Source organism: Patagioenas fasciata, chromosome 19 (genome assembly GCF_037038585.1).
Source record: "Patagioenas fasciata isolate bPatFas1 chromosome 19, bPatFas1.hap1, whole genome shotgun sequence".
Taxonomy (NCBI): Eukaryota; Metazoa; Chordata; class Aves; order Columbiformes; family Columbidae; genus Patagioenas; species Patagioenas fasciata.
In genome coordinates this window covers 12,100,336-12,125,056 of record NC_092538.1, presented here as the reverse complement: position 1 = coordinate 12,125,056, position 24,721 = coordinate 12,100,336, and the positions used below count along the sequence as shown (strand labels likewise).

Sequence of the window (24,721 nt, the reverse complement as noted above, 5' to 3'; positions counted from 1 at the left end):
GAAACCGTATTTTCAGGTTCACTTTTTAAGTTTCTGACGTAGTGAAGGCAAATCTTTGCTTTCACTTGAGAAAGGGCTCTGCAAACCCTTCTCTGTCTGCCTGCAGGCGCTGGCAGTTTGGACGTGAGGAAGAAATTGTTGGCCCTGAGGGTGGAGAGAGCCTGGCCCAGGTTCCCGAGAGGCAGTGGCTGAACCATCCCTGGGGACATCCCAGGCCAGGCTGGACGGGGCTCTGAGCAACCTGAGCTGGTGAGGATGTCCCTGCTCATGGCAGGGGTGGCACTGGGGGAGCTGGGGGGGTCCCTCCAACCCAAACCATTGTGTGACCTTCTCGTGGGTGTCTCCCACGTACCCTGGATGTTCTAGTGTACTAGAACATGTGGGCTTGGGCTTGCTGAGAACATCCAGTCAGAGGGATTTCAATAGGGCTTAAGTCTTGCGTTGCCTAAAACCCTAGAGGTCAGAAATGATTTAGCTAGTTACTTTGCACAAAACAGTAGGTTTTGTATTAGATGGTCTGCACAGCCAACCTGGCACAGTGCAATACACACCTTAGGGTGTCTCTTGTCACCTCTGCAGTAGCCTTGTGTGCTCTAATATGTTCCTGTGGGAACATGGTACAAAATGTGGTTTAACACAGGTGTTAAGTAGATACTCTGTATGTTTATGGTGCCCTGGTGCTGGCAAATGTAACTGGTATTTCATGGGTTTCAAATACTTGCATTTACTTGGGTGCTCTTGCAGTAAACTGGACCTGCCTGGAACACCTCAGATGCCAGGGCTGTGTCTGCCCCGTGTCGCTCAGTGACCCCACACCTCTTCCACAAAAACCTCCTGCCATCACTGCTTCTGTGCAACATTTTTGATGCTGTTGTGAGGTACTAATTTTGTGTGAATGTCTGGTGCCCCTCAGAGTGTGCATGATGTTGATTGAGAAGAGCAGGACCTGCATCCGTGGGAGAGGTGGTACGTTGTTCACTGCAAGCCTCGAAGGCTGCTTCTATTCATTTATGCAGATTCTGAAGCATTTAATCCTTTGCATGGGAACCTGAGAGCTGCTCTCTGTAGCAGACAGATGTAGCCTTTGGCAGTTTATATCTGAGAGCTAAAGATTGCATTAGATCTAAGTACATTGCAAATAGATCCGAGATTAATTTTTTATCAGCATATGAAAATGGGATTCACCTATTCAGACCAAGACAAGGGCTAAAGCTCAACAATTAATATCTGCGTTATTCCCGTTGAGCCTGGAGGAGAAGGTCTGGTGTCCTAGGACGAGTTTGCTACATGGGTGCTCCTTGTCTGAGCTATTTAACTGCAAGACTGAAAATACTGGAAATTAATTCATTTTCCTTTTGTCCAGGCCCCAAATGCATGTGAAAAATTTTCGGGAAAAATGAACAATTTGGGAGAGGCAGAGTTTGGAATGTCAATGAAATATTTATTGCTATGCTAACAGGTTTTTCCTGTATCTGGGAATTAAAATAGGAATCTGGTTAGTTAATAGAAGGAATTGGCATATGAGTGTCTTGTCAAAAGTTTATTTCTGCTGTTTCCGGTGAGTGGTGAGGGAAAGGTGATGCATCTTTGCAGGTGAAAAGGGTGCTCCTCTGAGATGTGCAGCTTTGCGTGGGTAGGTTTCATGGGTGACAGTGGTTTTGGATCTTTTCATGTAAGGGTCTTGCTATTCTGCGTCTGTCTGGCAAGGGAAGAAAAAATATTCATGAGGAATGTTAAACAACCCTGTCCTAGAGTTTTACACCAGTGCTCGTGTGTTTCGGATCAGCGATTTAGTGGTGTGACATCTCCTGGCTGAACGGAACTGAAGTTACACCGTGCCTGATGTCTCCTGGAGGGAGCAATGACAGAAAAACTCTTTTTGCCTTAAGTCTGCTCAAATGGTTTTCAGTTTAGTAGAGGCCCAAAGGTTTTACCACCTGATGGCTGTTCAATGGCTTGTGAGAAATGGCTCTTGAGGGTCTCAGTTCAATGTCTGAACCTCTCACTAGAGCACATTTCTCACTACAGTTACACGCCAAGAAGATCTAAGTGGATAATTTGTAATGAGTAATGTGCTCACATGCTGCCTTTTTCTACTCAGAAGTTTTAACAAATGAGGTAATTTTCATTTGCTATTTGAAAGTATTTACTGATAATTTCTGCAAATTAAATGCTCTCAAGCGATTTGTTCTGTGTGTAATATCTAGAGGGCTTCTTGTGTCTCTGATCTCACTGCAAGGCGGTTGTTAGAGCCGGCTGACAGACAAGTAACTGCGTAAGATGAAGTTAAGTGACTTGATCTCAAGTCACAGTGAGAGGTGGGAGCAGAGTGTAACTGTTCAACCCCAGCAGTTCACTGGGGGTTAATTGTTAATTGTTAATAGGGTGGGTCTGCTGTCCCGCGGTCAGATCCCACACTGAGCCGTGGTACCTGGGAAGGGAGGCTGAGTCAGACCAAATTGTCCAGTGGCTTCTGTCCGGTGTCCTTCAGAAACGGGGTTTTAAGTGTTGCTGTTTCCTCACGCCCTGGCCCAGAGGCTGCAGCCAGGCTTCTCCTGCTGCTCCAGATGCTGCTGATCCAGACAGGGCACCAACACTCGGGAAAGAAACAGAAGCAGTTGTGGTGTGGTGGTGCGGAATACCAGCCTCAGAACTAACAACATGCTCTTTGTTTCTGGAGGGGCCATGGTGAATGCTACTGGATTTTTTAGGTATCAAAGTAAGGTGGCTTTACAGAAGTAAGCTGGAGTATCACAGCCCCTGATGTCTTTGTTCTCAGTATCTCCCTCTTGTATATACACCCTGGGAAGCAGTTGATAGCAACCCAAAATCAGACATGCCTCTCATAAACCAGTAGCTGGGTACCAGGGAGGTAGGGAATGACCCTGCTGCTCATCTCTGCTGAGGAGGAGGAGGAAAAGGTTTCCTCTGGGAAGAGCCATGTCCCCATATACCGAGAAGTTTGTGAGATGGTTGTGGTCATCACAGTATAGTGAATTCAGGAGGCCTGCAAACCTCAGACCATGTATTTTTCCTGTTTCATATATTGAGCAGACAGCTTCTGTCTGTATCTGTAAAGACAGTTCTCCCTTCCCGAGAACCTGGCGAATGTATTTCAGCTCATCAGACCTGCTTGGATGGCTGTGTTCTGGATGGGTGTGGGGGATTGAGATGAGAAGCTCTCATGCTCAAAAACTTACCAGGCAGGCAATTACAAATACAACAAACATGGTACGGAATATTGCGAAGGCTAACATGACGAAAATGGTGAACGCTTTTCTGATTATACTTAGTTTTTGTCTGTTCGGCATATCTTTGCCATTTGTGGATGGAATTCTCTCTGAAATGAGATAGAGAAGAATATTTCAGATGTGTTTACAAGTCTTTGACAGTTCAAAATTTTCTTCATTTTGTTGAGGTTGGGCTAAGTTAGGTGGACCAGAGCAGAGCAACAATTCAGAGCCTCCTGTGGGCTTTCACAGGAAGATGTAAATCTCTCCAGAATCCCAGAAACTTTTCACTTTCAAATATCTTTCAGTTCCTGCCTGGTCCCCAGATGAAATTGGTGTGTAAGCCCAGACATAGCAGTGGGGTTTGTAACTTCCCGCTGTATGGGAAGCCAGGAACCCTCAAATTGGTACTTACCCTGTAGAGTCTGGTTTTCTCGGTGCACACGCAGGACAGTTGAACCCCCTGCAAAAGCTTTCACTGTGGGCAGCTTTGCTCTTGTAACATGATTTGACGTCCTTGCCAGAAACACTGGAAATAAAAAGAAGTTTGAAAACCTATTGTTTGTTTCTGCTTAAATGAAGCACCGGAAGCAGGGAGAGTTAGAATGACTTGCATGCTGACACAGTTGGCAAGAGGCGGCAGCATACTTGGCAACGTGCAGTAAAGTACTAGGATGCTTTTCTTGCTTGTATGGAATTTCCCAATGTGCAGAATTTTCTATATGTATTAATATTGGAAACTATATTTGCCAAACCCTCCTTCCCAAAGGAAGTGAAAATGACAACATGGAATTGTTCCAAGACCTGGAGCTTTCAGTAGTATTAATTCTGGATCTTTACTTTCTTGTAGTTTTGCTGTTGTTGTTGTTGTTGGGTGTCAGCTATATGAAACTGAAGACTGCTATCCTCTGACACACCTAAACATATATTTGCTACGTTGAACTTTTTACCTTTTTCTCTGTGAATAAATTTTCTCTGAAACTTTCTTCTGTGGTGTGTTAGTAAAACACAGGTGTGGCCGATAGCAGCGTTCCTGCCTGCACGGGTGGCGACTCTGAGGCTCCGCAGGGTGCATTTCTCCACTTTCTGGTTCATCAAATCTCCATCCGTCTTGTCCAAATACAGCAGATTTACTTGCACAGATCTTCGAAGACTAAAGCATTCCAGAGTGATGACTTTCTGGGTTCTGCTTAACTTTCCCTTGGTTGCTGCTATCCAAGGGTCTGTAAAAGGATAAGAAACATTAGAGATAGCTGATCTTAAATGATTTGCAGTCCTTCTTGCAAAAGGTTCAGGCCAGCACAGTTAGCAATGAGGGATGGGCTGCTGGGAACGTTGGAGACAGCTCGCTGCTAATGGTACAATGAGGAAAATTCACGGAGGTTCTCTGTGTTTAATTCTTCTGGTGGTTCTTTTTTGCCAGACTAGTTTTATTCTTAATGGTCAAGCACAGGAAGTTGCTGCACTCTGGAGGACAACGTTCTAACTCTAGGATAGCACTGAGTAGTCACCAGACAGACCCCTCTGTTCGGGGTCCCTGTTGCCTTTGGGGACTCAAAAGGTTGTGTGGGAGCTGAGACCCTTAATCGAGGCACTCAGGTGCCAAAACCTCAACGTTTCAGATTTTATGTATCATTACTGACAGCAGGTGACACCAACCATCAAAGGTTAGTATAGTGGCCTCTTTGTTTTTTAGCAAAACGGAGCTAAAGTTTTTCATGACCTCTTGTATTCTTTTTGGTCAGGTGGCTGAGGAGTAGCTGGGACAGCTGGAAATGTTCCCCACGCCGTACAGAGCCCCGACAGCTTTCCTCCTCCATCCACTCCTTACCTTGCACGGTGACGTTCAGGCTCCTTTCGCTGCCACGTATTTCTGAGGCACTTTCCACCTGACATCTGTAGCCTCTGGGGTCTGAGGAGATGGGAGGAAGGATGAACCACTTCAGTTACAGCACACAGTTAAGTCCGTACTACCCTCTTTTAGTAACTAATTTTAAATGTCAACATTTTGCTGACAGCAAAGGTGCAAGAATTAGAGGTGGGAGCATATGGATTAAAGACTTAGTTCAGCAGATACATTTATTCCTTATATTACATAAGTTAGTCTCTTACAAAATCCTTAGTTTTATTCAGTTAGAACTTGCAAACGTGAACAACTCACCTTTTATGCTGGGATTGTTGTATGCAAACACTAAGCTAAATATTAATATTGTAAGCATAATTGCATTTTATCTTCGTAGTCTTGAAGCCTTTTTTATCTTTACTGCTTTCTTTGAGTAACGTTGTTAAGGTGTTTAAGCAGATATCGAGCTGATTAGTAGAGATCCCGAAATAGCTCTGTAGTCATATATTCCTGTTCAAAATTCCTCCACCTTTAACCTGGTCAAAATATGGAGGGTTTAAAGTTAAAGCCTGAATTCACTGTAGATTGTACTAATTTCTAGTTTCAATCCAGTCAGGAGAAATGTGGAATTTGGTAAAAAATAGACCTGAAAAAAAATCTTATCTCTCAGTCAGATTTCTTTCCAGTAGGTGTGTCACGAATTAGCTTTGGTCCTGAGCAAGAGGCTCAGAGTTAAGCACTGAAATGGGAGGAACAGCAAAACGTGGCGTCTTGTGGGTCCGAGTCACGCTGAGGTCCTGGCGTGGGCTGCGGGCCACCGGTTGCCATGGGGCCGAGCTCCTTCTAGAACCGGGCCCCACAGCAACCGCCCCAGTGCTGAGGGTAAACAGAACCCTTTCCTGGAGCCTCCTCCCCCAAAGAGGGGGGGAATGAAGCAGCACCACATAACCCCTCACCGGCACCACCTGCCCTCGCAGGGCTCCAGGAAAGCTGAGCCTTCCCACTGGTCTGGAACAGCTCTGAAAGGGGACAGGGACAAAGCTGCAAAGGGTCATGGGGGCTGGCAGGGATTTCCACCGGAGCTCTGGCATGGGGAGAAGTGATGCCAAGCAGGATGATCATTTTAAGCATATACATAGGGGCAGCCTCCAGAAATATCAGAAAATTATCAGGCTACTGACTGCATCTTAATGGCAAAGTCCTGGGGAGATTGCTGGAGGCTGTTGGGTGGTTTTGGAGAACTGGCATTTTCTGCATTAGACACAAGGTGGCGATGGAAATCACTTTTTCCTCCAAAGCCTGTGGCTTTCAAATGCTAAATAACCACAGCTTTATGTCCCTGATGACAGAAGGAGAGAATATTGTTGTTCAGTCTAAAATAACCCCTGACATTTCAAATGACTGATAGTCCAGAGACTCAAGAAAACGTTTCCATAAGCATTGATAATGCCAGAAGATGTTTAAGTTTAAAAAGGGGGCAAATGGAGTGGCAAGAGCTTGCATGTCAATATTTATTTTGCATTCGTATTTTGTTTAGATATTCATGGTGGGTAAGGATGGATTGTAGTATAAATATTTAATATTTACAATCTGTCACGTGGTATAAAACCCAGATTCTCTTTGCACTCCTGCAGGTTTTTTGAGTGTATTCAGCTGCTTTAGTTCTATGTTTTTGCATTTAAAATTGAAAAGCCCATATTAGAAGTGAAAAAACACCAAAACTGACACCAAACCAACACTATGGTAAAGGTGTAAAAGCTAAGCGAGTTCGAGCATCTGCAGTGGCCTGGCCAGCGGGAGGGACATTTGACCTGCTCCATACCCCGCAGGGCTTCCTGCTCGGTGGCCCCTCGTGTCTGATTGCTGTATTTGTTTAGAATTGACATTGGTTACCATCAACTGCAACTGGACACCAGCCATAACGTGTGGCTGTAGAATAAGGAGACTGTTCACCATTCCCCAGCGTCAACACAGTAAGAATTTGGAGGCATTTGTTAGTGATGAGCCCTGAAAACGGGCAGAGACTGTTAGAGTTTTGCGGATTGACATTGCGTTTCTGATGTTTGAAATCTTCTGTAAGATGTTCTAAAGAGTTAAACCATGATTTTGCTCTAAAAAGTGATCCCTTTCTGTCTTTTATTCCCTGCCAGGAGGTGAGTTGTGCCAGGATGGCTGGTGTCACTGACCCCCCTCACCCAGGACGATCTTTCCTGTGTTTGCACTGGTGATGTTATCAGAGCCGGGGGAAGAGACGTGTAACCCTATCTTGGTCTCATAAAAGGTAATAACGTTTTCTTGGTATTTTTTTGGCAATTATTTACTTGCATTATTAAGCTTACTCTTGCTTTTTTGAGCAAATGTGTGTGTGGGGGGGGTTGTACATGTGAACAGTGCATGCACTCCTAAGTCCTGTAAGAGTAAATAATGTACCGTGTCCAATTTCTGAACACAACAGAAGAAAGTCATGCATTTAACCAACCCCCCAAAGCAGAAATATGGTTACAATTAAAAATCTGATGAAACTACTGGAAAGTATGTCTGGACTTTGTGAAGCAATGCGTTCATATTAAAACACACATCATTGCTGCCCACAATTCGAAGCTTGAAGACATTTTTAACTAGTCCTCTCAAACTGCTTCAATCTGGAATTGCAACAAATTTGGAACCCATTTCTGCTTCTACGTAAGTCAGCAAAGTTCAGCAGGTGCCCTAAATGCAGGATTTATTCAGCATGGCCACTAAGAATTGCTGGGTGTTCCTTACCCCACAGTGTATTCCACATCACTTACTGTAATTCCTCCCAAATTGTCTTTCCTTGTAAGAAATGTTCCACCAAGACTTGCTCACAATGAGGAGAGATTTTTAGTGCTGGCTTCAGTAGGTAGGAGCAGGTGGGAAAGATGGAAAGCCCAAAGCTTTTGTTTGCTTGTGTAGAATTCACACAATGGAATATTTGGGCTCTGTCCTGTGAGGTGTGCACGGGGATCCGCAAAAGAGCCCAACTATCACCGTTTTAATGGTAAATGAAATGCTGCTTTAGGGCCACCAAAGCTGAGGGTGGTCCAGGGCTGTTATTAGTGTCTAATTTCAAAAGCACTTTCCAAATCCAGGCTTTATTTTTAAGGTTGATGTATTTCATTCGCTCTTTTTCACGTGTTCTTTTCTCTTTGCCCGTGAATGGGAGAGTTGCTGCAGGATTTAATTATGTGTAGCAATCACTCCTCCAGCAGCGTTTGAATAGTATTTAAGAGCTGAATGGGTGAGCAGGGCAGGGCAGACAGGCAGCGGGCAGGTTTTAGCATGACCGGGTGCTCAGAACACTAGACAGGATGAACTAAGCACCTGTCGTAATCTCGGATTTTGTAAATTCCGTTTATAAACAGTGGTTTAGGACACAGCCCCTCGGCCTGCCAAGCACTCCCCCTCACCTGGCTGAGCTGGGATTTAGTCCTGGCTACAACTAAGCTAACCTTGACGAGGCTTCTCTTTTAGCTCCTTCATTCAGATATTTAACTGGAAGAAGATTCTTTATGTAAAAGATGCAGCTACAGAGATATAAATAAAAATGTCCATGACCTGAACAGTTTTCTGGATTTAGCCCTGATGGAGGTGGGAGCGCAGTCTGTTCCCCATAATAATATTATTAAATTTGCATTGCTTATTCCATTTCAATTTCAGCAACTCTGTAATGCAGCCATCTTTAAACACAGCTTGAAAGCAGCAGGAGTGTTAAGTCTTTAGATCGTTGCCCCTCTACGGAGCAAGCAGCCAAGGGTCAAAGAACGAGCCGGAAACGCTCCGGCAGCGCCTGGGCCGCTTCGCGAGCCGTGGCCACGTGTTACGTGCCCCGGAGAGCACACGTGGGCCCCGTTACCGGCCGCGCTGGATGTCGGTCCCGCAGCCGCCCTGTGCGGCTTCCACGCAGCGATTTGGGGACCGGAGGCGAGCGGGGCCCCCGGGGCGGGCAGGGACCGCGCCAACCGCTCCCGGGGGGATCTGGGGGGTGTGTGTGTGTAAGCAAGCCCAGCCGGCAGCGCCTCCCCTGCGCCAGGAGCCAGTGGGCGCGCCGAGCCGGTCGCTCAGGCCATAGGCGTCTCCTCATTGGTCACGCCCCGCGCGCTGCCTGATTGGTCACGCCCCCCGTTGCGTTCCGGCCGGGAGCCAATGGAGCGGCGCCGGTAGAGGCGGGGTTAGGGCTGGCTGACCTGAGGTAACCCCTCGCATCACACCACCGCGGGGGCGGAGCCGCGCCGGGGGGCGGGGCCGCGCCGTGAATGGGGGGTTCGCGCCGCGCCCCCGCCCGCTCCACCGCCCGCTCCACCGCCCAGCGCCAGCCCGGGGGCCCGCCGCGCCTCCGCCGCTCCCGGCACCCTGAGGTGAGCGCCCCGCGCGATGGGGACCGCGGGGCCGCGTGTGCGCCGGGAGCTCGGCGGGTGCCGGGAGCTCGGCGGGTGCCGGCGCTGCGCGGAGCCGCGGGGCGGGGCCGGGCCCGGGGGAGCGCGGGCCGCGCCGTGAGGTGCCGCCGGCTTTGTCAGCGCCGCGCGGGCGGGCGGGCGCGGTGCTCGGGGGCTGCGGGCGCCCCGGGTCCGCCTTGGGCTGGGAGCGGCCCCGTTCCGCGTGCGGAGGAAGGGAAGGGAGTTCCCCGGCGCGGGGATGCGGCGCGGGCGGCCGCCCGGCGCGGAGCCGGCCCTGCCCACCGGAAGAGCCCCCGGTGCGGCGGGGACCTGCCGGGCCGTGTGCCGCCGTGTGCCGCCGGGCTGGCCCGGGGGGCGCGCTGGCTGCAGCCCCGGCGGGGAACAACAAGTTGGTTGTGGCTTTGCACTGGGCGAGGGAGTTAATTCACAAAAACTAACCCGGGTGTGCTGGAGCCACCGCATCGGCGCAGGGCTGGAGCGTGAGGCGCTGGCTTTGGCAGCATGGGCGTCTTCTCTGGGGTCATCCTTCCATCTCTGGTGGGATTTCGGGGTCCAAGGGAAAGAGTTCGGGGCCTGTTTTTCCCAGAGCAGCTGATGGGAGCCCTGGGAATGCTTTCTGGAAGGTGCTGCTGGGCGCTTAAAACAATAAAGCTGTAAAAGCAGATTTGTAGGAGCAAAACAAATTATTCTTTCCTTTCCTTGTGTGCTGTCTCTTAAATCTTCTCAAGAAACTTTTAAAATGAAATATACCACGTTTGAAAACTAAAAAATGATCCAAAGTAAAGTTGTAATCTATTCCAGTTTAGCAGGCTGTAAATATTCAGCAAACCATTTAAGTTGTGCCCAGTTCACTCAAAGACAGTGCCGTTTAGACACGGTCTTGCGCATTTTAGCAAACTAGGATAGCTGTAAATATAGGCTTATTTCTTTTGCCTTTATGGTGTTTTTTGGAAGTGACATGGATATATTTTACCCGAGGACACCTAGGAGGTGTATGTTCTACCAGTGCATTTAGCTTTATGTGTCTAATACTGATACAGCACATCTTAACACTTTAACCTGTGGCCACACAGTCTGTGAAGTACCTTTACATTAAAAGCGCAAGAATCTGGCAGGAGTTTGGCTGCTGAGACGATGTCAGGGTGGGAAGTGAAGCAATGCGGTCATTAAGCGGGAGGCTCAGCTCAGGTGAGCAGGTTGGGCCGTAGGCTCCGGCTGGGAGCCTGGAACTGAGCGGCACAGGGAGCCCCGTGGGGACCCTTTGGTGCTGGGTGGCCCATCCTGGTGCAAAAGTTATCTCTTGGCCTTCTGATCTGGAAACACATCCAGCCCTGGGACGGGTGAGCACGCTGCGGGTCTTTTGTCTTCAGTAGAAGCCATTAAGTAGTCACCTTGTCACGCAGGTACCATCTATTTTTACTTTGTTTTTACCCGTTTTGTTCTATTGGTTTCCTTTACTTGTATTCGTTCAGCTGGGGTGGTGAGAGTACACCTCCATTTAATTGGTTTTTAATCATTTGTGTTGATTAACAATACCACAGATCCCTGGGCTTTGCACGGAGACCCTTAAATAAAACTGGTTTTGTTAATTTCCTTTTTATATGACTTAGCAATATTGTGGAGGCGCTACTCTGATTCTTTGAAAGAACTACAACTCATTTTCGCTGGAACAATGATGTTCTTTTCAGTAGTGCAATTGTCTTCAGAATGGGGTGGCTTGGAAAAACTAGAAACTTCATTTCCACCTGACGTTACGTGAGTTTTGTGCCCAGGTGTATTTGACATTAATAAAAATGCTCTTAAAATGAAACTGTTATGAAAACATCTAAAGTTTGATATTTTTACGTGTGCATTTCACTGTCAAGCAAAAAAAAATGTACTAATGATAGTGGTAGAGCTGTGGAGAAGTGAACTGGGTTTTGTTTCGCCTCAGGCAAACCCAGACGCATTAGTTTTTGAATTCAGATTGCACGATGTTACCTGTTCTTTGCAGGGTCTCATTCTCAATCTGGATCCTTCTGGAACTTACAGGGTATTTTAGCAGGAAGTTCTCTCCCTGCGGACGTCGGCTGGTCCGACAGGCCGTGCGCACCTGCAGAAACGGCTGTAGGGGCTCTATAAGTTGAGGAGCCAGACAGTTTTGATTAAAACCATCAGTACGTCTGCCCAGGTGAGCGGCACACGGGTGTTGTCTCGGTGCTCAGCGGGCGCTGCGTTAGAAAATACAGTGAATGTAAGATGCGGAGGTTTGGTGCGAGCTGCACCTTCTGTTGCAGCACTGAAAGCTGAACTTAGGTCTAATTCAGCACAGTATTGAGTTAACAGCTGATTGCAAAACTTTAGCGAAACTCCTGACTTTGAGGCTGGAAGCGCGTTGGTAGATGGACGTGAATGGCTTCGTGGCCAAGTGACTGCTCTGGAACCCGCTGAACAAACAGAGGCTTGAGTCGAGTTGTTTGAGGGCGGCATTGGGGAGTGTTGGAGTGAAACGCTTCCTGCCCCTTCCTCTGTTTCCTTCTCTGCTTAGGGGGCTAAAAGAAAACCCTTGAAACTTAGTAACATATAGGTTCTTGAAGTTAGAAAAAGGTTTTATTCGTTAAGAAAGGGTTGAAGTTAGTTTGGCAACATCTCAGATTCTTCAGCGCTGATAACCGTGCCGAGGGTAAATTTGTCTGGATGAAATTCTCCAGGAGTGATGTGATGCCAGGATAAATAGACACGGAAATATTGTCTTCGTGTGTATATGCACAAACAGGATTTGATGAAACTTCGTGCTGTCTGAGCTAGGAGTCCTGCCCAAGCACTTCGGTTAAATCTCCCTGTGTGGTTTAGTTTCTCTACATCACAGGCAGGTGTGTGGCCTCCACAGCCACGCTTCCCCTTCCCCTTCTCCACCCTCACAAAGGCAGAGGGATCCACCCTTTTCATGCTTATGTCGGACAGATATTTGTGGCTTTTCAGTCATAAAATGGTCAAATATGCCCTGTGACGTGAACTGCCCGTGGCCCCAGCGAAACGGAGTTTGTGGGAGTAGCGATGTCAACACAGGGTTTGATCTGAATAACTCAGTCAAGTACATTCATGGCAAAAGTGCATAAGCCAGTCGGATCAGTTTTTAATTCTCAGTTGCTGATGAAAAGAAAGAGCATGGTGTTTAAAGATTGCGCTGGCTATAAATTCCTTGTCTGTGCTCTAATTAAAACTACAATCATGTCCTATTTGTGTTATAACGTGGTCCTGTTTTGCCTGTGTACCGGATGAGCGCTGTCACGTTCCTATCAAACCCATGGCGCTGCGTCCCCGTGCGTGCCCTGGCACGGCTGTAATTAGCAGGAGTGACGGGGATTCCCCACCGGTTTAGGATGTCAGTGTGGCAGGAGACGCGAGGGCATCAAAACAGTTCTTGCCGCGGAGTGAAATTCCTGTTGGGAAAACGGCGCCCTGAGATGAATGTCCCCTTGTCTCGTCCTTGTCTGTACTGCTGTGTCACTGTTTGTTTTATAGGTAAACTGCTGGGGTTTTTATCTGTTAAAATACAGTGTATGTATATATATAATATGGTCAGCTGTATCTTCTAGCCACCAATTTTTCATAACATTTCTGGTTATCATTGGGTTTTGCTCCTGACTATGGGCTGGACCCAAACCCCGCGGTTCCATTCCCCGCTCGCTCTGTCCCGCAGTGAGCAGTCTGCTCTGCTTCTACCTGTGGCTTTTTCACGGCAGTTTAGCGTTCAATTATTCCTATGATCGGGGAAAACACACACAGAATATTCTTCATCATCATCATCATAATTTTTACTTGTTCATTCTTTTCCAGTTCGTTTTGGAAGTGGATAACTGCTCAGGTTGCAAGAATAGCAAGAGGTGAGTGCATTCCCCATTTCGTGATGTGTGATTTGCAGCTGTGTGGTTACCGTGTGAGCCCGGCAGAGCGGGGCACCTCACATATCTGTCCCCATCCCACCTCTCTTTGTGCTCTGCGGTGCTCCTGTGTTTTCTCCATCTCTCCTGCTCTTTCCTCAGTTGTTGTTTGTTACTTTAATTTTGAAGAAAATGCAAACACTGAGTTTTTGATACTCGAAGTCCTCAGACCCACAAGAAGGAATTCTGGCTCGAGATGTGCTTGAGCTCTTGGTTTGGGAAGCCGAGATCATATTTTGGGGTGGCAAACTGCACCTTCAGCCCACTCTTCTTCTCTTGCCCAAGTGCCCGCCCTTGAGCGCAGCTGAAGGTGCTCGGGCGCTGAACCCGTCCTAGGCCTGGCCTAACCCGCCTGGCCATGTGCTGGGTCTGCTCCCCAGCTCTTGGGAGATCAGCTCAGATTCCTGAAAGAATCCTAAGGAACAGATCTGCTGACAAAACGTAGGAGCTCATGTGTCTTGTACCCATCAAGGGCTGGGAAAAAGGTGGCTTTGACTTATCAAATCCATCATTTGAAGCAGTAAATGTGACCAATAGCTAACAAACTCACAAAAAAATAATAGTAAAACAAAAATTTGGGATTTCTGGTCATTCATTTGTACGTGGTGTTTGTTTGGTTTGTAAGTGCTTTGTCCAAACTAGCAGGTTCTGCAACAGATCAGAACGACCAGCTGCTTTGATACCATAGTCCTTGTGCAAACAGGAAAGTCAGTGATCACAGCAGAAGTGACTGTTCTTGGTCCTGGACTCCTATCTGGGTTCAGATATGGTGTTTTAACATTGCATTTCCTATCGAAGTGACCCTTGCTTTGTCTTCTCTGTTCTGCGATAGCCGGTATTAACCTGGGGTTTTGGTTTTTTTGCTTCTTTTTTCCCCTCTTAGCGCTGAGAGCCCAATTCGTACGAGCCATGGAAGAGTCTTCGCAGCCCCCGAAGCCCCTGGAGATGAACCCTCACTCTCGCTTCATTATTGGCTCCGTGTCGGAGGATAACTCGGAGGATGAGACAAGCTCCTTGGTGAAACTCGATCTGCTGGAGGAGAAGGAGAGGTCTTTGTCGCCCGCGTCTGTCTGCTCCGATTCCCTTTCCGATCTGGGACTCTCTAACGCTCAGGATGGCCTGGCGAGCCATATGAGGTACGGATCAGATAGTACTGCGGGTCAGCCTTCGGCCTTTTTACCCCATCCATTCCAAAGATAATTCGAAGGTTCAACTCGACATCCAGGTTTGACCCAAAGTGCTTTTGTTGGAAGACATCTTCTGGCATTGTGTTTCAAAATGACCGCTTGTATGTTTATCTGTATCAAAACCTTCCGTTTTCCCTTGGTTTTAGTGAAATATCTGCCTGAATTCCTCAAGCACCTTTCAGACATCTCGGCTGTTGGGTGTTATGGTGGGCTCGCTGATCCCGCCTGCCTCTCATCCTGGCTTTCAGAATTGAAATGTGCTGACTGAGATCTTTACAGTGTGTTTTAGATGGGCCGTGTTTGCTGAGAACAAGGACGTTATTTGCTCACTTGTCTTTGTGTGGGATTTGCCGCTTTATAGGTAGCCAGCAGGACCCCTGGCTGAAATCAATGAGCCCGTATTGCTCGGGATGTGTTTTGGTTTGGATGGAGAACACGGCTCGGGCTGCTCGCAGGCAGCTCGGGAGGCGTTGGCTCCTGCTCCTCATCCTCTGTGGCTCAAGTGAACTGGGGTGTTGAGATCATGGTGTTAATGTGTACCCACCAAAACGCCTCTTCATTTCTATGTTGTTGCTGATTTGCCTGCCACTAGCGGGATGTGCCCCTTGGGATTTTCTCTGTTACAGTCGACGCATCTTGTACTTCGCGGTGTGCGTAAAATCGGTTTCTTGGTGGCTGAAATGCAGTTTTGGACAGTGTCAGAAACCTTCCGAACATCTGAATTCACTGCAGCGATTGACAGTCCCCCAGTCGCAAGGCTTTTAGCATGTGCGGAAGGAAATGTATTTCTGTTTAGGGAAGATTTGTCCTTGATGGGTGTAATTTAGTACCTTTTTGTCTGCTAGTTCCTTACAAATAGGTTTGTGGTTGGTTGTTCTGGTGCCTTTCAGGCCTGGACTCTCCCAGCAGATTCTCCAGTGGTCAGAACCAAATCTGGAAGAGCTCCCTGTTGACTGCAGTCTCTGCTCTTGTACACGTGCCTTCCCGTCCCAGGAGTGAACAGGACAGTGAATCCCACTCTATTTTTACCGAACAATCCCTCTCAACCTTTACTTTGTTGCTTTTGAAGAAATGGTTCCGAAAAAAGGCTTCTGGCTTTTACTCACCAGTAGTAGATATTTCTATGACCAGCTTGGTCTTCTGTTTTGTTGTTTGCTGTGCGTGATCAGATTAAGGAAGTTTAATGTGTCCTTTTATTGGTGTTCCCTCTGCAGACAGACGGGAGCAGACTCCTTGGCTTGGGGCAGAAGGGGACAGTGCTCCAACTTTAAGCCAATTGGCAGCAATATAACAGATGTAAAATCATAATGCAAATTTAAAGAGGATTACGTTTCCAATGGCTGCCAGTTCTAATAATTTGGCAGGACAAAAGGTAATTTTGAAGCAGGAAAAGATCTAGCCTGGTAACTTTAGGTGTTTCAGGAACAGAAGAAGCTGGATGAAAACAGAACCATTAGCGTGGAAACAGACAATAGGAGAGCAAGAAGATCAGGCAGCTTCTAGGCCATGGCCTGGCATCAGAGCTGTAATGCAATGGGTGTGCAGCCTTGAGCACCTCTGTTGTAACGTGCTTACTTTGGCTCTCTCTTTGGAGGGTACTTGACTTTCAGTTGAATTGGAGAGAAATGCCAATTCAAATAATAGAAGTTACAGTATTATAGGCTGTTTTTCCAAGATAAGGATGAGTTGGAAGAGTTTTCCAGGATGGTCGTCCCTTTCATCAAAATATTTCCAAATCCTGTTTACAGGTAGAGAACCAGAGATGAGTTCCCCGGCTTGCCCGCGGTCCCTCTGTGGCAGCGAACCGGGGGAACACGGGTGTTCTGCTTCCTTGTGCTGATCACAAAGACACGACACGCTCTGAAGTGACCAAGATAAATTAATGGGGAGTTCTGTAGTTTGACTAATGGGTCAGAGAAGGTCCAAGGGGGTGTATCTGTTTGAAGAAGTTGCCAGGAATCTTTCCATTGGCAGGTTAGTTTCACACAGGAGGTTTTGGTCAGCTAAAGAGGCGTGTGTTGGAGCGGAGGGCTCTGCTGCAGAGGAACCCTCCTTGGGGAGCAGTCCTGTCTGAAGCCCAGAGTTCAGCCGGCTGCAGAGGGTTGGTGGGTGCCCCTGAGCTGTGCTTTTCCCTCTTCGTAGAGCCTGTTGAGCAGTGAGTCTGTTGCTCTGGTAGCTGGAGAACAGGGATTCCTTCTGGCAGCAGAGGAGGGCTGGAAAGTGGGGTTGTCAGCCAAGCAGGTTATCACCACCCTGAGGAGCACAACGTCAGTATTAAAATGACTTTGATAATTAGAAATGCTCTTCCTCGCTCACCAGCTCTCATGAACTGTCCTGTTTGCGCTATTTTATAGCAAACTCATTCCAGTAGAGGCCAAATTACCATCTTTGTGAAAGATGCTCAAGCCTCCGATGCCATGCGGGGTCTCGTGGCCATCGTGCCCCATGTGGGATCAGGTCACCTGAGAGCCCCCGTTCCTTTGGTGGCAGGCACAGCCGCTTCTCTTTTTCTCATAGACCCCCATAAGAAGCAGTTCGAGCGGGATGTTTGGTGTGTGTTCGGTGCCGGAGGTTTGCTGGTGTCGGTCGGCGCTGGCACGCGTTGCTCGGGGCCCGCTCATCCGCCGGGGCCGTGGTGTCCGGTCGATAGGTCCTGCCCCGCCGCAGCAGCCTGTGCGCCGGCTCCGCTCTCCTCCCCGAGCACGCGGGGTGTGTGTGCGCCCTGCTGCTGCCTCTATCGCCTTATTGATCTTGTTAAGTGTTTGTGCTCTTGCTAAAGACAGTCTTGCAGGGACAGGTTGTACAATAGAGGCGTCCGTGCCACTAGAGATCTATGAAGACCTTTGATGGTGCCAGTTGGCTACTGCTATAGAGGATTGGGAAAGCCACGCTCTGATAATGAACTTTAAATTGCTGTGTGGTACATCAGCACTTAACAGAAGTTCAGAGAAGCACAGGATCGTTTGGCTTGAAGGGACCTCAGAGACCATCGGGTTCCACCCCCTGGCCTTGGACACGCAGGGATTGGGAGTTTGCTTAATGAATTGTTCTTGACTATTGCTAAATTTAATTCCTAGCTTCAAAGACGATATCTTGTGTCAAATTCTTGTTTAAAATAGAAAAAATCCTGCATGTCCTCTGGTGTTTATACATCGGGGCTCTGGTTTCATAAGCAATGAAACCTGGGGATGAATTCACCTGACAATCCACCTGCATCAGCTGAAAGCCGCATTTTTGGGAGTAGCTCGTCTGTTATCTCTGATGTTAATCCCACAGAGACTTTAGCCCGTAGTACCTAACAGTGTTTGGACTTCTCAGTAAATAACTGAGATGCTTTAGAAGAACTAATCATGTATTGCAGCAGTTTTGGAGGAAGAGCTGGGTTTGTCTGGCCAGCAGCGTGTTCAGGACGCCCGGCTGGCGCTGGGGCCGCTGGAAACCAGGCCGAGAGTGGTTTGTACCCAGTGCTAAAAGGATCCTTTTGAGCTCGTTTTGAATTAAAAAAATTCCACTCCAACTGTTTCTGGTTAGGAGATCAAAATATAGAGCATTGATCTTGCACAATTATAAGTGCCGCTGTAATTGTATGCATTTTATGCACACCTGCTTTAGTGTCTGCGAGGCCGATGTTTTTGCTGCCGTGTCCGAGCCTGGCCCAGCTCCATCATAAGGGATTGTTGTTTTACCGAGCGGATTCCTCCCTCGCAGGCTCTGGGGCTGAAGGCTGCTCCTCTTCCTCTGCGGTCGGTGCCGTCGGTTGCCATGGTGCTGCTGGTTTTGGTGTTGGGTGGCTTGCTCAGGTTCGCTGTGAATGAAACTGGAATTGCTGCTTGCTGAGACATCTGCCTTCGCCTGTGAGCAACTGCTGTTGGCTCGGGAGATGGGGAGAGCGATACCGCTGCGTGTTTCTGCAAGTTTGTGAAGTAGAGCTGTGCGTCTTCAAGGAACCCCTGCCAAACAAAGGGGATGGTTTCCTTTTATTACCAGAGTGATGTTGCCATTTCTGTTTTGAACTTCAGCCACGTGGAGTGAAAAGTTGAATTTCCTCCTGTGTCTGTTGGAGAAGAGAAAGCTCGTAAGGTGTTTGGGATTCCTGGCGTTTCTGGTTGTATGATAACCTGTGGATTGCAACTTTTATCTTACCTGAAAGCTGCTCTGTTTGATGAGCAAATACACTTTCAGAGACTTTACTCTGCATACCTCTCAGAAGTAGCTTGCTTCTTACTTTGGTGAAACACACACTTTACTCCCTTTGACCTCAGTTAACATGGGAAATATCATCTCTAAATTCATGAATTTGTAGGGAGGTTTTGCAAAGACTAGCTGGCTGGGATACCACAGCCGTGATGGTGTCTCCTACTTGCTTACTTACCTGATCTTCCTAATTGAAAAGATAACGAAGTGTCCTTTGTCCCATGGGGATACTCGTGTGTGTGGCTCAGCGGGCTGGACGTGCAGCCGGGGCATTCGGACACAGGAGATGTGCAGAATCCCAGCCTTGCCAAAGGCTCCGCTTCCGCTCCTTCTCCATTGCAGAACAGTCACTGTGGTCACCGACTGTTACCTTGGTGGCGCGGCTGGACCTGGGGAGCGTGAGGCTGTTCCAGGCACATGTGGGCTTTTCATGAGGATGTACAAGATCTTCCAGTACTTGGTGGTTTTAGGAACTGGATTATAAATTTGATTTAAATGTGGCTGCTTATTTGGATCGACGTTTGGATTGACTGGGTATTTTTGAGGGGTGAAAACTTGGTGCACTTAAAATCTGCGTCAGTTGCAGCCGTTGGTACTTGGTTATTTGAGAGGAATCTTAGGAACTTGTGCTGGTATGGGCATTGTAGTTTGGAACCAGGGTTAGTGCTGTAGGCTGAAGACCTGCCTTGGTCAGATCTGCGTTAGCATGGAAATGAAGTTATTCAGCCCGGGAGTAGGGGAGGGCCGGTGTTTGTTTGTTTGGTTGGTTTTGGTGCTGCATCCTTCATAAAATTTCCTGGAATCCTTAGGCTCAGACCTTTGCCAGAGCTTTTCCAGCGGTGTCTGCATTCAAGGCACCTGTTCTGTCTCTTTAAAATCGCAGGCAAAAACCGTCTCTGAATAAGCACAGATTGCTGCTTCCCGGTGCCTGTTCCGCCAGACACACTGACCCGTTTCCTCCGGCTGCCGGGTTCTGCCGGGCCGGCTGCGCCGCGCTGTGCGGGCTCTGCCGCCGCCTTGGTGAAATGGGTTGCCAAGGCAGATCTAAAACCAGGGCAGATCTAAAACCAGAGCAGATCTTACAGGCGCTTCAACCAGCTTGAGTCCTGCCACCCAGATCAGATACATGTTCACATCAGCGCTTACGTATTTACAAAATGTAGAACCCAGCTTGAGGAGAGCTGCCTTCTCTGCACAGCTTTACAGGCCTAACCCGGCGGGATGGATCCTTTTGGGGGATGGATCCTTTTGGGGGATGGATCCTTTCGGGAGGTGTGTGTGCTGCAGTGTGCTCGGGCTGCCATGCAAACGCACCAGCTGATGCATCCGCCGCTTTCTGAATAAACGGGGAGGCGAGTGGTGGTGGCGCAGGGCATGTCCCACTGCGGCGATGGCTGCGGGCTGCTGGCCGCGCTGTGCGTCAGGTACGTGGCTCCGGCGCACGCTGTTTTGTCTGGGAGCTGGAGCGGGGAGAGCCGCGCAGGCTTTCCTGAGCCTGAGGGCAGGCCTGGGCTCTGGAGGGGGGTGCTTTCCATATGGTATTTGCCGTATGGGTTCTGCGTAGCGTTACGTTTAGGAAATGAGCTTTGTAGAGCGCGTGTTTGGTGAGTACCGTGTGAGAGCGGCGCGTCCTTGTGCAGCATATTCTTGTAGGGATGTTGCAGCAAACCGTGTCCGTTGGTTTCCTGGCAGTGCATTCAGCTGGTAGAAGGCACGATGAATGTTTTCAGTCAGCACTGAAGCTGCTTCTCTAACGTCAAGCTGTGTGTACATGCAGGATTCGTTTCCTGCAGCTACAATGGTCAGAAGCTGTTTGGATTGGGGCCTGCGGGTCGGGCTTTTGGAGCACAAGCAAATATCTGGGGAACTGTTCTCACGAAACCTAAAAAATAAAATTTCAGTTATACTGTGTATAAATTTTAATCTCGAATCAGGATCAAAACTGAAGAAATCTGGTGGAAGTGTTTTATTGTGAAAATATGGAATATACCATTTTCTACATGAAATACATACCCAGTAGAGTCACTGAATGTGTGTTGGGTTTTGCTGGTCTTGCGAAGTGAGGACCAGAAGAGGCGGCGCAGGTGTGATCGAGCAGAGTCTGTAGGTTTGAGTAGCTCTCCAAAGAGGAGCAAAGGCTGACAGGGGAGGGAGGCACTTAGTTATTAGGCTGATCTGTTATGGCGGAGTTATTTTGTTTGTTTAAACTCTTCTTTCCCTGGTGTCCTGTGTCTCTGCCTGGTGATTTATTCCCCTTGCCTGCGTTCCTCGGTCCACAGCGTGTCGCTGTCCCCTTTGCCCTTCTGCTGACAATGCCCGAGGAAACCGGATCCGCACGGAGCGGTGTCCGCGCTGCCCCGGACACGCGGCCCGGGCTGCGCTCTTATCGCCCGCGCTATTCTTAGTGCTGTCCGTGCAGTGACCTCCCCGCGGCCTTCACGGCTCAAGGTTGTGAGCTGTCACCACGCGCATGGGACGCTTTTCTCCGGACGCTTGTTCCTTTTTCTGAGCGATCCCCTCCTGTGTGGCTTTTGCTCCGACTCTTGGAACGTGTGTGCATCAAATACAGGCTGCGCTGGGTATGGCCCTCTGCCAGGACAGACCCAGACAGCCCTTGCTTATCATTTCCCTGTGCCCAAATTTGCAGTTTATGTTTCTGCATGTGCTCAATGCTGAGGAAACGTTCCTCCTTCCTCCAGCCATGTCAGCGGGCCCTGCTGTACTGTGGCACTTTGCTCGTCAGGATACCTGTTCTTACAGCACTTGGAGTGATCTCGTCTTCATTTTATAGATGGAGAAACAGAAGCAGAGAGGTGACTTGTGCAGGGTCTATTTTATAGATGGAGAAGCAGATGCACAGAGGTGACTTGTGCAGGGTCTGTTTTATAGGTGGAGAAACAGAAGCAGAGAGGTGACTTGTGCAGGGTCTCCCAGTGTCCCCACTGGTGATCAGTGTGACCTGGTGTCTTGTGTCTGTGCTGTGCAGACTGTGCCTCTGTCTCTCTCCTGTGCAGCCCTGGAAATGCTTTCCTCGTCACCTCCCCACCCTCTCCAAAATCTGGTATTAAATCCCACATGTTGACTGAATTCTTGGAGCACATGGGCCCCTGTAGTCGCCCCTTTGCTCTCCCAGATGTGGGTGCGGAGGAGCCTGTGCCCGGCTCCTCGGTGCAGCCGGAGCTGATGTGGCAGCCGTGCAGCGCTGTCCTGCCCGCCCGGCCGTGGGGAGCGTGGAGTGGGGCTGGCACCGCCACCAGCACCACCGAGCATCACGTACCCTGGCCGTGGGGAGCGTGGAGCGGGGCTGGCACCGCCACCAGCACCACCGAGCATCACGTACCCCGGCCGTGGGGAGCGTGGAGCGGGGCTGGCACTGCCACCAGCACCACCGAGCATCACGTACCCCGGCCGTGGGGAGCCTGGAGCGGGGCTGACACCGCTGCCAGCACCACCGAGCATCACGTACCCCGACCGTGGGGAGCCTGGAGCGGGGCTGGCACCGCTTGTAGCACCAAAGAGCATCACGTGGGCCGCAGCCCCGGCGTGCCGTGTCGAGCTTGGTGACGTAACCCGCAGATTATTTTCTCTCATTCCTGATGAGCTGCTTTCCCCCGAACGCAGGGGAGGGAGGGAGGGAGCTGCTCCCCTCGCTGTGCACGCTGCGTCACAGGAAGAGTGGCTGACAGAGGGGTGGTGGAAAGCAAGGGACAAAGGTCAGAAGATTTAAGCAATCGGGGATGTGCTGCTGGTTCAAGAATCGCCTGAGCGCAAGAGCTACACTAGGCTGAGCAGCAGCTACACTAGACAAGTCATAAGCTGGAAATCTGTGAATTCCTTCACTGAGCCAGCATGGAGGATTCTGCAGAGCAGAGTCAGGAAGTGAGATATCACATGCTGCAAAGGTAAGAGTCAGAGCTCTGGCTCCTCGCAGCGGCGCTCTGCACCGAGGCCGTGGGGCAGTCGCACTGGAAACGCACCCTGAGATTTTTCCATGTTAATTTTGTCCTCTGAAGCCTCGCCAGATACCGCGAGGTATCCGTGCACGCGGTCTGTTGGAAAGGTGCTGGAATACGTTTTAATTTGGGAATGAGTGTTAAAAAAGTTTGAGATGCTGCACGACTTCTGATCTCTATGAACCGGGGGATAGATGAGCATTTTGGAAGTTCCTCCATAAGAAAGCAGCGCAGTTGTGCTGATCGATAGTGATGACTGTTACTAACTCAGCATTTATTCCGTTTCGTTTAGAGCTTGGTGTCTTTTCTTCCTTGCTGCCCAACTTCTACCTCATCTTACCCTGCAAAAGGGAAAAATAACTCCTGTTTTGATTGGAATGTGCAGCCTGTGGTTATTAGTAAATAAACTTAATGTTCTCGGTATGCTTACTGTCACAAATCAAACTGAGCTATACTTGCTTATAAACAAGTGTTTGTGTGTGATTCCGGATGAAGAACCTTTGGTTCTGTTGACATTTTATCTGCAGCGATATCTTTACGTCCGTGGTAATTTCAACTTGGCAGGGTAGTTCGTATCCATACGTGTTCACGGATCCCGAGCCCGAGATTTTTATCTTTTTCTGTTTTTGTTGAGACCACTCTCGATAATCCTGTAGTGAACAAACCAGTCTCACTTGTTGGTCTGTGCTCCGTCCTTGCCATGTGGATTCTGACCCTCTTTAGATACATGCATGTAGAAATTCAACCTTACTTACACCTTTCCTCTTTTTCTTGCCTGTTGGCTCCTCTCCTTGAATTCCTGGGCTGAGGTGGGTGAGCCGGGCAGTTTGTGAGCCCTTCCTGGTAGGGACGGGTCTAAGTTCCCTGGCAATGTCTCTGAAGTGCCGCTCACAGCTCCAGCAGCAGCCGGGGCAAACCAGGGGGCTCCAGACCTCCCCTGGGGATGGACCTCGCGGGTGCAGCTCTGGGCTGCCTGCCCTGGGTGGCCGGGTTTATCAGAGGAGGCCTCGAGGTGCTGTCCATGGCTTGTCCTCGGGTCGGTGTTCCCCCCGTGCCCTCCCCCAGCGATTCCGGTCATTTCTGCCGCATCCCAGCCCGTGTCCCGCTGGGGTTGCTCAATGGTGGCGGCTCCTCGGCAGCCGATGAGGCCAAAGGTTCCTGCTGAGGTTTCCGTGGCCGAAGGGTGACCGGCAGCACCCGCGGGGTCCCGGGGACAGACCCTGCCCGTGACAACTCTGGGTGCTGCTGGGTGGGTTTAAATACCTTCCCGATACTCCTCTGTCCTTCCTGCAGGAAGGTTCTGTAACGCTGCCTGGTGGCAGGGCTGAGGACCTCGGTGTGTTCACGGGAAAGGAGCCTGTTAGGATGCGCACACTAAGTACAGTCAGAAAAATGGTAAACCATGGGGTGAGCCGAGAGGTGAAGCTTCAGGGGCTTTACACTAAAAACCACCATGTTATTTCCCGAGTAATGCCACACTATGGTGGATGCACAGCGTGACGACTCGGCTCTTGCTTTTCTGTTCAGTTTCCTCTCCCAGTTGCAGCTTTGTAAATTTTATTTAGCAAATCAAATCCTGTAGTGCTTGCAAATAAAAATGGAAGGGTGATTTATCCGTGTTATTTCTGTGGAAGCCGAAGCGCCTGTCCCATCCCCACACAGAAAGGCAACGGCGGAGCACAGAGCTGATCTCGTCACACACAAAACCGCCTGCGCTGTTTGTAGTAGAATTAACGTGATTAATTTGTCCTCTAGCTCTCGGAACAGCTGAGGAGGATATCGCAAGACTGGATGGTGGAAAATTCTTGGAAACTTATTTGAAGTAGGCAGGCTGGGAGTCTCTGCTGTGTCCCTGGAGCTGTGCAGCGTTTCCTTGCGGGGCCTGATCTCTGTAGCTTGTTTACCAAAGCCAACAAACATGGTTGGTATTTTCCAGCTTTCCTTGGTGAACCGAAAGCAATGTAGGGGAGCCTTGT

The 24,721-nt window shown here is 49.2% G+C and overlaps 2 protein-coding genes across 10 annotated transcripts in view; one reads left to right on the top strand and one right to left on the bottom strand.

Moving 5' to 3' along the window:
* ACACA (acetyl-CoA carboxylase alpha) overlaps positions 1-24,721 on the top strand; it is a 116,434-nt gene that overhangs the window by 574 nt on the left and 91,139 nt on the right. For 4 of the 9 annotated variants that reach the window (XM_065852874.2, XM_071816825.1, XM_071816826.1 and 1 more), the window contains exons 1-3: positions 9,380-9,449; positions 13,308-13,354; positions 14,295-14,547. In XM_065852874.2, the coding sequence (XP_065708946.1) occupies positions 14,321-14,547 (227 nt within the window). In that variant the 5' untranslated portion in view covers positions 9,380-9,449; positions 13,308-13,354; positions 14,295-14,320. Of the gene's footprint in view, positions 1-10; positions 250-4,975; positions 5,194-7,223; positions 7,355-9,379; positions 9,450-13,307; positions 13,355-14,294; positions 14,548-22,463; positions 22,695-24,721 lie in introns of those variants that run through there. The other 5 variants (XM_071816822.1, XM_071816824.1, XM_071816821.1 and 2 more) reach the window with 4 other exon arrangements.
* C19H17orf78 (chromosome 19 C17orf78 homolog) lies at positions 3,477-5,494 on the bottom strand. The gene is made up of 4 exons (XM_071817157.1): positions 5,392-5,494; positions 5,062-5,142; positions 4,181-4,453; positions 3,477-3,607 (listed from the first exon to the last, which is right to left on the bottom strand). Exons 1-4 carry the CDS (start codon positions 5,447-5,449, stop codon positions 3,477-3,479), a joined length of 543 nt encoding a protein of 180 aa, XP_071673258.1. The 5' UTR covers positions 5,450-5,494.

Excerpts from the sequence above, each read along its gene's own strand:
- C19H17orf78 (XM_071817157.1), bottom strand. The coding sequence starts at position 5,449 with ATGCTTACAATATTAATATTTAGCTTAGTGTTTGCATACAACAATCCC. Across the intron at positions 5,143-5,391 it reads CAACAATCCCAGCATAAAAG|ACCCCAGAGGCTACAGATGT; the intron begins GTGAGTTGTTCA and ends CCATCTCCTCAG. Across the intron at positions 4,454-5,061 it reads CCTGAACGTCACCGTGCAAG|ACCCTTGGATAGCAGCAACC; the intron begins GTAAGGAGTGGA and ends ATCCTTTTACAG.